This window comes from Ciconia boyciana, chromosome 4, assembly GCF_034638445.1.
Source record: "Ciconia boyciana chromosome 4, ASM3463844v1, whole genome shotgun sequence".
Lineage (NCBI taxonomy): Eukaryota > Metazoa > Chordata > Aves > Ciconiiformes > Ciconiidae > Ciconia > Ciconia boyciana.
The window spans coordinates 63,492,830-63,505,198 of NC_132937.1; the positions used below are offsets into that span (position 1 = coordinate 63,492,830).

Below are 12,369 nucleotides of genomic sequence, written 5' to 3' on the forward strand. Positions count from 1 at the left end.
CCTGTGTCTTTAATTGGTGCTTTTCTCCAGGAATGTCAATGAGATTATAGAAGAGATTACACTTACAGCTCTGTGAAAGAAAAGCTGGGGACTGGGGATTTGGTTTGAATGCATGAGATCTAAGTGGGCAACTGTGCAGTTTGCTCCTTTGTCATATATACCGTACTGCTTTCAGCACGCTAATGAGATGCTAAGTGCCAATCTATGCATTTTGGGAGACAATATATGTGAAAAATTGATCCTACTGAAGAGGTACAAATTTTCTTTGAATTCATTGAGTCTGAAATTTCTGGACAAAAGCACATTTTGTAATGCATTGATAGACATTGCCAGGTTAATCCTTTGTATGTCTTGTCATACATTGACTTTGATGGGATGTTCTTTCTGTCACAGAGTGTTTACATGTAATTGAAAAATACAGTATTTTTGTGGTAAGGCTTGACATGACTTTACACCTTTTCATTTGTTGGTGCTAAGTAGTAGGCAACTCATGATAAACTTGCATGAAACTTTATCAGTATATCCCTTCTATGGTAAGAAGCAGAACAGAAATAAAAACACACTCATTAATCAAATAACATGTTCAGCCCAGGACATGGTGTCCTTTTCTTTCAACCGAAGGTTTAACTGTCAGAGGGAAAGAGAAGCAGTGGAATTCTACAATGTTATCTGGATCGTTTCTATGAACAAAATTATTAAGATGAGCAAAATGGGGCAGTTTGTCAAATAAAAATGACAATAGTGATTAAACGTAAGGACAACAATAAGTAGGTCCAGGTAACCAGACTGTCAAATATAGCTATTTTTTAAAATGGAACTTGCATAAAGCCTATATACTGATTGATTCAAAGTCACGATAGAGGAAAATAACAAAAATCAACATCAAGCAAAAATAAACTATAACATAAAAATGATAAGGGAGCCATGCCTGTTTGAAAGCTAAGTGTTATAGTGTATAAGCAAAAATCCATCAGTCCTTCAAGAAGAAATAAAATACACAGGGTTTTCTTTAGAAAATATAATACATAGCTGCCATAATTTCCAATGCATCATATATCATACATGTTTGTTAACATATCAGAGACAGATTAAATAAAAACTCCATTAGGTTTCAACATACTATAGAAAGAGGATAGGTTTTGTTAAATATTACCCTAAAAGAACAAGTACTGAGGGCTTGCAGCTTACACAGTATAATCATGGCTCCATATATTCCGTGGCATGCTGAACCAAACTTCATATCAAGAGAGTCCATGGCCTTATATTTTGTTGGTACATTTTTATGGGAGTACAAACTCCTGAAAAATGTAGGTTTGCATCTAATCAAGTATTAAAATAATCCATTTTCAATACTATATGAAAAATGGCAGAAACATCTCTGTTCATTAAAAAAAATATTGCTATATTAATGTTACTTTTAATATTTAATGCAATAACACACTTTCAGGAATACATATAAAACTAGTTACTGCTGTTGAAGAAATATAATTTTACCACCTAGTGCTAATGTTACCAAGTTGTTTCAGCATGACAGGTGACAGCATGTGAAAGCGAAGTGTTTAGGAATGTGGGTGAACAGTGATGTCAGTTTATTTTAAAATAATCTGCTGAGAACTTTTTGGGTAGCATTTAAGCCTGTGGGACATTGTTTTAATTCTGTGCCTGCTAAATTCCTTTTTGGGAGAGTTTGTTGAAAGAAATGTATCAGGAGTTTTAGCAAATTGTTCTGAGTGAGAGAAACTTGAAATATTTGGTTGGGACTTGGAATTGTGACAATAATTTGGAACCACGAAGTAAATGCAGTGTAAAGACGGTGCCAATTATTTTCTCTGTTTTCTCATTGCTGTGATCTAGAAGAGTCACTCTGCTTTCCTTGTTCAAAGGGAGGTTCTGTTTTGTTCGAAAAAAGATTCAGTATCTGGAAAATTTACAGTATAAGAGTGAATGTTCATTGCCAGTAGACAGTCCTCAAAATGACAAAATGGTTTGGAAGTGAGAAGTGTCAGAATAAAATGTGTGCTTGGCTGTTCTGAATCAGGAGTGAGACATTTCCATGGCAATGTCTCACCAAGGCTGTTTTAATGCCATGGTGGGCAGATTTTGAAATTACATCTTTGACTTGAGAAACTCTGAACCTCTATTATGTTTTTGAAAGGTAAACTTAATCGTGTAGTCATTTGTAATACGATAACTTCAGTAAATCTCCCTGAAAAGAGTTACCCAGATTTTAAGGTCTGGCAGCAATATAAGGTTATATCTGGAAAAAAACAAAACAAAAAAACAACAAAACAAAACCCCCACACCCCACAAACAAAAAAAACACAGCCAAAAAATCCCAAACCAAACTGGCTCTGACAGAGCACCAAGCTATGAATGTAAGCATTTTAAATGGTAAGGGACAAATCAAGTCTGTCAGTATTGCTGTAAGAAGATTCTTAATAAATAATGATAAAAAAAATCCTTTTCAAGGATTCAGAATGTGTTTTATTACTTTCTAATTTTTTTCATAATTTATGCTGTTGCTTGCATTTTGTGCACTTTGGAAGTGGAAAATATATTTGGTTTGGGGTTGTTCCTAATTATTTTCTACATTCTAAGAAACCTTCAGGCAAAGACCAATTAAAGTTTTTTGCTACTTTCTCTTCCTTATGAGGATCTATACAGCTAGATTGTGATGGTGACATATGATTAGAAGCTCACAGACATAATCTCCATTCTAAAGTACTTTTTTTGGTTAACATTTATACTCCTTTGACATTCACTTTAGCTAGCTGCATGGTTTTATGAACACTGGTAGTGTGAATAATTGATTCAGCACACAGAGAGCTTTATTTAACACATTTATTTCTTTAACAGGTATATTTCACATTTGTAGTTAACCTTCATTGCACTAAAGGTTTATTACTTAAAAATGCAATTCCTTTGAAAAGTATTCAAATAAAAAGCTCTAGTGCACCTTATTATATATTTAGTTTGCAGTATGGAAGATGTGTTTTTAAAGATCTTTGAAAAATATTGGACCAGATTTTCTGTTGGATTAAATTGGCAGTTTCATTTTCTAAGAGTGTCCTACTGATACACTGTCAGTGCATAACAGAGTTATAGCAAAGGAAATCTATGTAGTTTTGATGGGAGTTATAAAATCTCTGATTTTGAGAATGGTAACCTGGCATCTATTAATTATCAAAACTGTGTTTTGTTACTTCAGAGCTTAGTTCATGTGTAACCTAGGAAGGAACCAAGTCATTTTCTGGTTCCAGCCTTGGTGTCATTTGAAACTATAGGGTTTTTTAGAATGAAAATTTAATCCAATACCATGACAGTGTTAGAAAGGTGATGAACACTTTGGAAGGTAGTTGTTTCTGAAATCCTTTTTCCTATAAAATGATGACTAAGGGAGAAGGCTGGCAAAAAGTTGAGTAAAAAAATAATGCAATTCTTATTTTTCTAAGTGCTTTGAGAGAAATAAGAATGTTTGATGAATGAAATGTCTTCTTGTATTTGCAAAATGTAACTAAAATAAAGCACCACTTCTTTCTAGCTAAGTAACCTGAAACAAGTCACAGTTGTGGACGTGTCAGCAAACAAGTTCCATTCTATTCCAATTTGTGTACTCCGGATGTCTAATTTGCAGTGGTTGGATATTAGCAGCAACAACCTGAAAGATCTCCCAGAAGACATAGACAGGTAGTTTATGTTTTAATTCATTGACAGGCTTGTGAACTATAAAGCAAATCTAGAAAGTAACAAGCTTCCAAGGGACACCATTAATGAAAAATCACATGAAAAAATCACATTCGGAAATGCATCAGATAGTTTTGCATGTAAGCTTTACCGTAATTGTTGATGGACTAGGTCGGAGAACAGAAACTACATTTTCTAGCTCATTGATGGCAGATTGCACAGTCAGTGCCTCTACTGTTCAGTTAACTAATTACATTTTGTGCTACATTCAAGATAATTTGTCATTATATCCAGGCATTGTTATTTGGGAAGTTCATGGGGCATACTCTGCCCCAGTTCCAGCAAAGGAGACTCACCATATGGAGTTGGCAGCAGCATCTCTCTGGAGGGTAAATGGGGTGGAGGGAAAGATGAACTACCACATACTTAAGTTACTGGAAAAACCTGATAAACTTTGGCAGTAAAGCAAAAAAATATTGGTAAGATTAAAACAAACACTGACAATCCTCCCCTCCTACTCTGAAGTATATACGCATGTGCACAGATATACTCACTCTCTCAATTTAGAGATCCACTAGAACTAGTTTTAAAAAAATCTTGCTGATCCCTTTAATGGGACTTACTAGCCTGAGAAAGCACTTTTTCTTATCCCTAGGCCTATTTATTCACTCTGGAGTCCTGTTGTAACTTGGTTTACAAAACTTTACATAGTCATAAGTAAATCAAAACACATATTAACTAAAGTTTATTAAAAAAAGTATGAATTGTTTACTGATCTGGGAATAGAGATCCCTGAGGCAGAAGAAACTTCACAGAAAACTCATTCAGCCTTAACTTTTGCAAGACTTTGTTGCTGGGCAAAAAGACTTTTCTAGGACATTGTGTAACCACAGATTTCTCTGACAGCAGGGCTGAAATCTTAATTTGTATTAGTAATCCACATGCTCTAGCCACAACAGCATAAACCTGCTATTTTTTTCCAGGGGATCTGAGCAGAGTTTTGATTAACTTCAAAGAACTTCTAGGAGGATATTTTTATTTTATGGAAGGATACCCACTCAACTTACGGGTCATTTTTTCCCTGTAACCTATATATATTTCTCTATCTCCAAAATATTCCTTTTCTACATTTCTTCTTCTCCATTTGTACTGAGTTGCCAGCCTTGATGCTAAAGCATCATAATCAGACACACAAAATAACGTTTTCTTTGTTTGTCTTTGGGTTTTGAATTTTGAGATCTCTTGGGCTCATGTGCATTCTGAAGACTAGAAAATGCCAGGATATGCCCCCTCCCCCTGGCCAGTAAACTGATACTCTTATTCAGACTCATGATTTCAATGCCTGCAGTGTTGAAGAACCTCAGTGAAGTCTGTGATTAAAAAAGATGAGTTGGCAGTAAACTGAAGCCTTACTTAATATCTTTCCCTTAATTCAAACAAACCATACGGGCCTGATAAGCAATAGCCTGCAACAGTGTTTTAGGAACAGACCCTTCTGGTCAAATGAGACAAACTTGTTTCATCAGTTTGCTATGCTTTTCGTCTTCTATCTACTCCAAGGAATAAATGCTCAGCCACAAATTACTATTGCATTAGGAAAAGCCAGGGGAAATAAAGCAAAAGCCCAATGCCTTCCTCCACAAAATATTGTCATTAAATTGATTTCAGTGGGACAACTTGCAACAGCCATATGACCAGGAGCTTGTCTTTCTCTTGCTCCCCACAGTACTAATTACTAGTGAAAAACAATAGATGGGAATATACTGTCTAGCACGGATGTATCTAGTTCATAGAAACCAGCATATGGGCAAGGGTGTGAGCTGATGACCCATATTTTTCATTAGTTCCAGTATACACATGGTGAGGCTTTATATCATATTCTGTCAACGTCTTCTGTATGAAAGCACAGTAATTTTTGTAACCTTTTATCTTGGGCATGCTTCTGTGTACTTGTCAGAGGTATGCTATTAATATCTATAAAGTTGAACCATGACTGGAAATTTCCGTTAAAGTTTAAGACAATTTGTGAAAGTGTAGTATGAGTAATTTTTGAGAAGCCAAGGATGGTGCATGTAATTGTTCTTCTTTTACACAAGATTAAGTCTGTATTGTTATTTTGGGTAGATGTTTCTGTCTGAAATAAATATTTTAAGTTATCTTTATCTTTTACATTTTTGCAGGTTAGATCAACTGCAGACGCTTCTCCTACAGAAAAACAAGTTGACTTATCTTCCGCGAGCTCTGGTCAATATGCCAAAGCTCCGTTTGCTAGTTGTCAGTGGTGATGACCTGGTTGAGATACCCACAGCCGTCTGTGAGTCAACCACAGGTTTAAAGTAAGTAAAAGTGAGAAAGAAAGGAATATGTTCTTAAGAAGATAGGGTAGACACACCCAGGAGAAATACTTTCACAAGCATCGGTTTCTATCATACTTGGTGCTCAGATTCTGACCCAATTTATATCAGAGCCCTTAAGGAGGCACTAGAGAGACTGGAAACTGCAGAGGAGCTGCAGCTTTCTGGTTTTCATCTGCCAGTTCCCCACATTGTGCACCTGTATGCCTAAACTGCTATTCCTGTGTAGACTTGGTCATAGCAGCTCAAGCTCTGGAGTTGCAAAGCCATGCCCCAGAGTGCGACCAGTAGTCTGGCAGTTAGCTGTTGATAAGCTCAGTGCTGTCAAAAGTATGCTGCTGGGAGTGGGAAGCATGGCTAGTTAAAAGACTATATAGTGTCACAAGTTTAGTAGTTCATGTATCTTTTGTTGTGAAACAGCACCTTGTTGCTGCATGCAGGATAAGACTAAAAGGCCTTTTAGCCTGCAATTACAATGACCGTGCATTTCTGCAGGTGATGCTTAGGTCTTTGATGTGAAACCATATTAGAGTCTATACTGGGTCTGGCTGAGATAGAGTTAACTTTCCCCATAGCAGCCCTTATAGTGCTGGGCTTTGTATTTGTAGCTAGAATGGTGTTGATAACACACCAAGGCTTTTGACTACTCCTGAGCAGTGCTCCCATAGCGTCAAGGCTGTCTCTCCAACCATCCCCCACAAAGGCCAGTAGGCTGAGGATGAGCAAGAGGTTGGGAGGGGACATAGCTGGGACAGCTGACTCAAACTGACAAAGGTGTATTCCATACCCTATGATGTCATGCTCAGCAATAAAAGCTAAAAGAAAGGAGAAGGAAGGCGAGTTATTTGTTACTAAGGCGTTTGTCTTCCAAAGCAACTGCTACACATACTGAGTTCATGCTTCCCAGGAAGTGGCTGGGTGTGGCCTGTTGATGAGAAGTAGAGAACAATTTTTTTTTTATTTTCTTCTGTGCATGGCTTTTGCTTTTCTTCATTAAGCTGTCTTTATCTCAACCTACGAGTTTTTCATCTTATATTCTCCCCCTTGTCCTGCTGAGGAGGGGGTGTGAGAGAGCTGCTTGGTGGGCACCTGGCCAGCCAAGGTCAACTGACCAGACACTCTCAGCAATTCATGAGATTTTAAAAAGCCATATGATTTGTTGGAATGCTTGTTCTTTTAAAGGACCAATTTTATTGATTGTTTTCCTTCTTGGAGCAGTAATATCATCAGAGCTTTTCAGAATGCTGTGCAGTTAATTTGCACATTATGTAAGTTGTTTATGTAACCATCTAGGTTTTTTTTCACCTGCATCGTGTAGCTTTAGGAAATTTTAAAATACGACATAATGCACGTCCAGTCATGCATTGTAAAAAGAGAAGTAATATAACAACAACCGAAAAATGGAGATGCATATTGTCAGCTAAGTGATATTGGAAAAATTTCAGATTGCTAGGCAATGTTATTAGGATGGAGTTCATACTGCTCATTAATAGATGTGAAATTACAGTATAGTCTGTCAGAAGTTCCATAATAAAGACATATACCTGTTATTGCAAAGAATGATTTATGTAGATAGGTGAAAAGAAAGAGATAAATCTGATCATTTTTATATGGAAAGTGGAGTACAGAGAAGGTGCCATTTGAAATCTTTATTTCTAATAATAGATGGATCCTAACAATGCCATAATGCAAAAATTGAGCAAATGTTCTTTACGTTTTCCCTTCTGGCTGTAGTAGCAACTTCTAAAATGTCATTCACATTGGCCAGTGATGTCAGAAGCCTGTTGCATATATTCTTGTGTTAATCTCTCTCTAGATTCATAAGTCTCAGGGACAGCCCAGTTGAAACTATTGTATGTGAAGACACTGAAGAAATTATAGAAAGTGAACGTGAAAGGGAGCAATTTGAGAAAGAGTTTATGAAAGCATACATTGAAGACCTAAAGGAAAGGGGTATGTGTTAACTTGCAGTAAGCTTCCTGCTATCTTCGGTATAAATGCAGATGTACCTTGGGAACATTAATTTTTAAGAGTACAAGCAATATACCCTTAATACCATAACAAACAATTACAGTTTAAATAAGACTAAATGTGAAAATGTCAAATGTGTTTTGTTAAAAGTTTGGGTCCTAACTAAAACACTTGGTATTGAACAAATGTATACAGAATTAATGATCTGTTTGTACATGCATTAACCTGAATTCAGTGATAATGTATGCAATGATTATCATGATTCTCCAGATTTACTTACCTTTCTTGGGATTAGCATTAGTGACTTTGAATTCCTGCAGAAGTGCTTCTCCTCCTCAAAAAGAAACACATTGTGTATATGAAATACTCTTTGCATTGATAGAACATTCTTTAACAGTGTATCTGTATCAATGTACTAATTATTTAACCACTGTAAAACTATTGTAGTAAAATCACTGCTTTTGTCTTTATTGCACAGCACCTGAAAGTTTACATATTACTTTATTTTGCTAGTCTGTCTTATATTTACCGTAATTAAGTAACTATCAATCTCTTGAGTCTTGTTTAGTAAAATATGTTAGGAAACAAAGGGAAAATTTCCTGTGAGCCAAAATACCCTATAAGCTCTATTTAAGTCTCTTTGAGAGTTTGTGTGCAGAAATTATTTTTTGTGGAATGAATCTTATGGTATCTTTTCATTCCTTGCATTTCATGTAAGTGGTCTGTATAGTGGTCCTACAAGACCTGGTAAAAGAGAAAAGCAAAGAAAGGCCACAGGAGGTGGCTGCAGAATACTTTTCATGTTCTGGTACTGGACTTTTGTTCCTTAATGTGCATAAGCTGCACACTTGAGTATTCAAGCCATCTACTTCTAAAGCGAAGTCTGCTATAAAAGGCCAGATTCTGATAATGGTAGCAACAGTGGTTAAAATGGAGAGAAAAAATAGAGGAAAAACAGATCGTAATTTGGCTTTAGAGGTACTCATGAAAAAAGTAGTGATGGAGTTGTATTTACATACTTGTGAAATGTGGAGTCTAAGATAATGTCTGCCAGGGTGCCCAAAACCTGCATTTGGCCCTGTCAATTACAGGCCAGCTTCATGCTCCTTTGGGGCAGAGCAGCTCAGGGATACACTTTTCTGCCTTCCCAGACAAAACTTATTTCCAGGCTTTTTATGATGAGGTTGGATCATGCATCAGTATTGGATTTCCTGCTTCTGAACTCTTGTGCTATAGATTATGCCAATACCTGCTTTTGAAAAGCAGATGGGAGAAGGAATAGCTTCTGCGTAATATAAGCCAGCAGAATTTCTGAAAGATAACACAGAGAACACTTGTAGACTACCTTTGAAATAAAACCAAACCTAGCTGTTTCTAGCTAAGGCCTCCATTTATTTGTGCTGGATTACATAGCTAAAGTCTGACATGTATTTCTTCTTTCTCTTGTCACAGATTCTGCTCCTTCCTACACTACAAAAGTATTACTTAGTCTTCAGCTCTGAAGATCAAAAATCTCTAAATCACTAGTAAATATCAGAATAACTCTATTTTTATCCACCTGAATAGAAGACACCGGAAACCACGGATGACCAGAAGCACTTCAAAATCATAATGAATTTTTTTATTTGTTACTGTAGTTGCTCCCAGTAACTACAGATAAAACAAAGAGCAGTAGAGCTCTCATAAGATGCTGTTTCACCTTTTAAATCAACATATTTATTTTCAGGTCCACAGTAACAGCCACTAATTTACATATAGACCTGCTGAAAGTAAATATGCACTATAATAAAGTATACACAGGGATGGATGCCCTCAAGATGAAGACATTGTACATTGTAGTTGAAACAGTGGAACATAAATGATAATCTTAAAAAGAGATTTGATTTTATAAGAGGGGAAGGATTAATTTAGAAAAAGAATGTGATCTGTTGTAGTCTTAAGACCAAATAACACATTTAACTCTTTACAATATTTAAAGTGCGAACTGATACATAGTTGTTTGCATTTACTTTCTGTTCTTCAAGGAAATGGTCCTTCTCTGGATTTTCAGTTTAGATAAGTTTCAACAACTTTATACATAGAAACTGTAGCAATTCTGCTGCTTTTTTCAAGCATATTATAAGCTTTTACCTGTTTGAAGATTCAAGTACCAACATGACTGAAACCTCTGTGCTAAGCAGTCTCATAATATAGCAGTGTACTAAATAAGATTTTAAGGACTGAGCAGTGTAAATAAATACTATCAGCAAAATGACGATAAAAGTCTTCTACTAATGGTTTCAGATTACAGGATTTTGTGGACATTTATTGGAATTTTCTAACTTGTATAAGAATAAGTTTGCTGGATAAAAAGTTATGTTGCTTGCTATTTAATAATGTTTATATATAATTATGTAAGTGTATATACTGTAGAGTTTCAGAAATCTAGTTTTACGTGTATTTTTTGTTTAATAAATCAATACTTTTTAAACTAAAAAACTTGAGACTTTGAGAATTTAGACTCAAATTAGACTCAAATTAGAGAATTTAAATAGTCCTAAACTTATGAGTGCAGTTAAGGGAAATGATATTTACATCTTGCTTTTTTATTATAGATGAGCTATGTCCAGTTTTGTGCAGTAGAATGCCACTTAAGTCAGTCATATTTAAAAAGCAAAGCAACAAAGGATGTGGTCTTCAAGACTTCCATATAAAAAATACTGCTTTTGATATTTTCTTTCCTTTTTAACTATTTAGCATTCATTCTTTTGAAAGAAGAGAATCTGTAAATAATAGTTGTGTTATTTATTCCAGTCACAATCTCCTGTGGTTATATTACTATCCAAAATGAAACCCTCTCAAGTTGATCTCTAGGTGTTAATGCTGATTTTAAGCAAGTCCTGGAACAAAGAGAAAGTTTCAAAAAACTCCAAGACAACTTGACATTGATCTGAAACAGAATAATGGAAGATCTGAAATGGTTTTTTTTATTATGAAGATATTGAAATATGATAAAATAGTGGCAATCAAAGTAGGCTTATAGAAATCAGGCTATCTGAAACCACCCGACAAAACTTTCTTTTAATGAAATTATAAACTTGGTTGATTAGGTATTAATATTCATGTAATAAACTTCTGTAAGACATCTGATTTGGAATTGCTTGAACTTCTATTTCTAGAGTTCTATTGTAGTCTAATATGATCCACTGAAAATCATAAGAATGGGAATCACAACTGCTGTGTATATAGAATGGAGATGTCCATTATGAGAGTTGTAACTTTAAGAAAAACTAGGACTGCAAACATAATTAACTAAACAAAAGTTCCCAGTGCAAATTCTAGTTTCAGAATTGTTGGATATATAAACAGAAGGTACTTGAATAGAGAAGTTGTATTAGTACTTATTTAGCATTGCTGCTAAGCTTGAAAGATTTTTGCTGTTCATAGATAAGAGTGATATGGATAAACTGAGGAACATTCATAAGAAAACCAATGGCATAAAGAGAAAACATGCATCTTTGAGTTAATTGAACAGTGAACAAGTCCATTTGCTTGTCAATGTTTATCAATGAAAAATCGCAATCTAGAAACAGGATTTTTTACTGCAGCAGACAAACATTAGGCAGAAGACTAAAACTTGAATTCACAGATTTGAACTAGAAACAAAAGGCCTGTTTTTCAGTAAGAGTAACCATGGGACAAGTCACAAAACACTGATAAATTCTCAGTCACTAACAATCTTTAAGTCCAGGTTAACATTTTCCTTAAAAAATTTCCCTAACAGTTAAGCCATGGAAAATGCAAAGTCAATGGTATACAGGGGATCAAACTAGTGTTCCCCAACTTGACTTTGGACCTCTGTGAATCTAATTTTCATAGAATCACAGAGTGGTTTCGGTTGGAAGGGACCTTCAAAGATCATCTAGCCCAATCCCTCTGCCACAGACAAAGACATCTTTCCTTAGATCAGGTTTTTCAAAACCCTGTCCAACCTGGCTTTGAATACTTCCCATGATGGTGCATCCACAACTTCTCTGGGCAACCTGTTCCAGTGTCTCACCACCCTCATCGTGAAGAATTTCTTCCTTAGATCCAATCTAAATCTACCCTCTTTCAGTTTAAAACTGTTACCCCTTGTCCTGTCACTACAGGCCCTAGGAAAAAATCTTTCTCCAACTTTCTCATAAGCACCCTCTATATATGGAAAAGCTGCAATAAGGTCTCCCTGGAGTCTTCTCTTCCCAAGGCTGAACAACCCCAAATCTTTCAGCCTTTCCTCATAGGAGAGGTGTGCAAGCCCTCTGATAATTTTTGTGGCCCTCCTCTGGATGTACTCAAACAGGTCCATGTCTGTCTTGTACTGGGGACCCCAGATCTGGAT

The 12,369-nt window shown here is 35.8% G+C and overlaps 1 protein-coding gene across 1 annotated transcript in view; it reads left to right on the top strand.

The window, feature by feature from the left end:
* The window catches only part of LRRC2 (leucine rich repeat containing 2), a 68,257-nt gene extending 57,891 nt beyond the window's left edge, over positions 1–10,366 (top strand). The window contains exons 6-9 of the mRNA XM_072859476.1: positions 3,542–3,687; positions 5,865–6,020; positions 7,855–7,991; positions 9,462–10,366. Of these exons, the coding sequence (XP_072715577.1) occupies positions 3,542–3,687; positions 5,865–6,020; positions 7,855–7,991; positions 9,462–9,511 (489 nt within the window). The 3' untranslated portion in view covers positions 9,512–10,366. The remainder of the gene's footprint in view (positions 1–3,541; positions 3,688–5,864; positions 6,021–7,854; positions 7,992–9,461) is intronic.
* Positions 10,367–12,369: the final 2,003 nt, after the last annotated feature.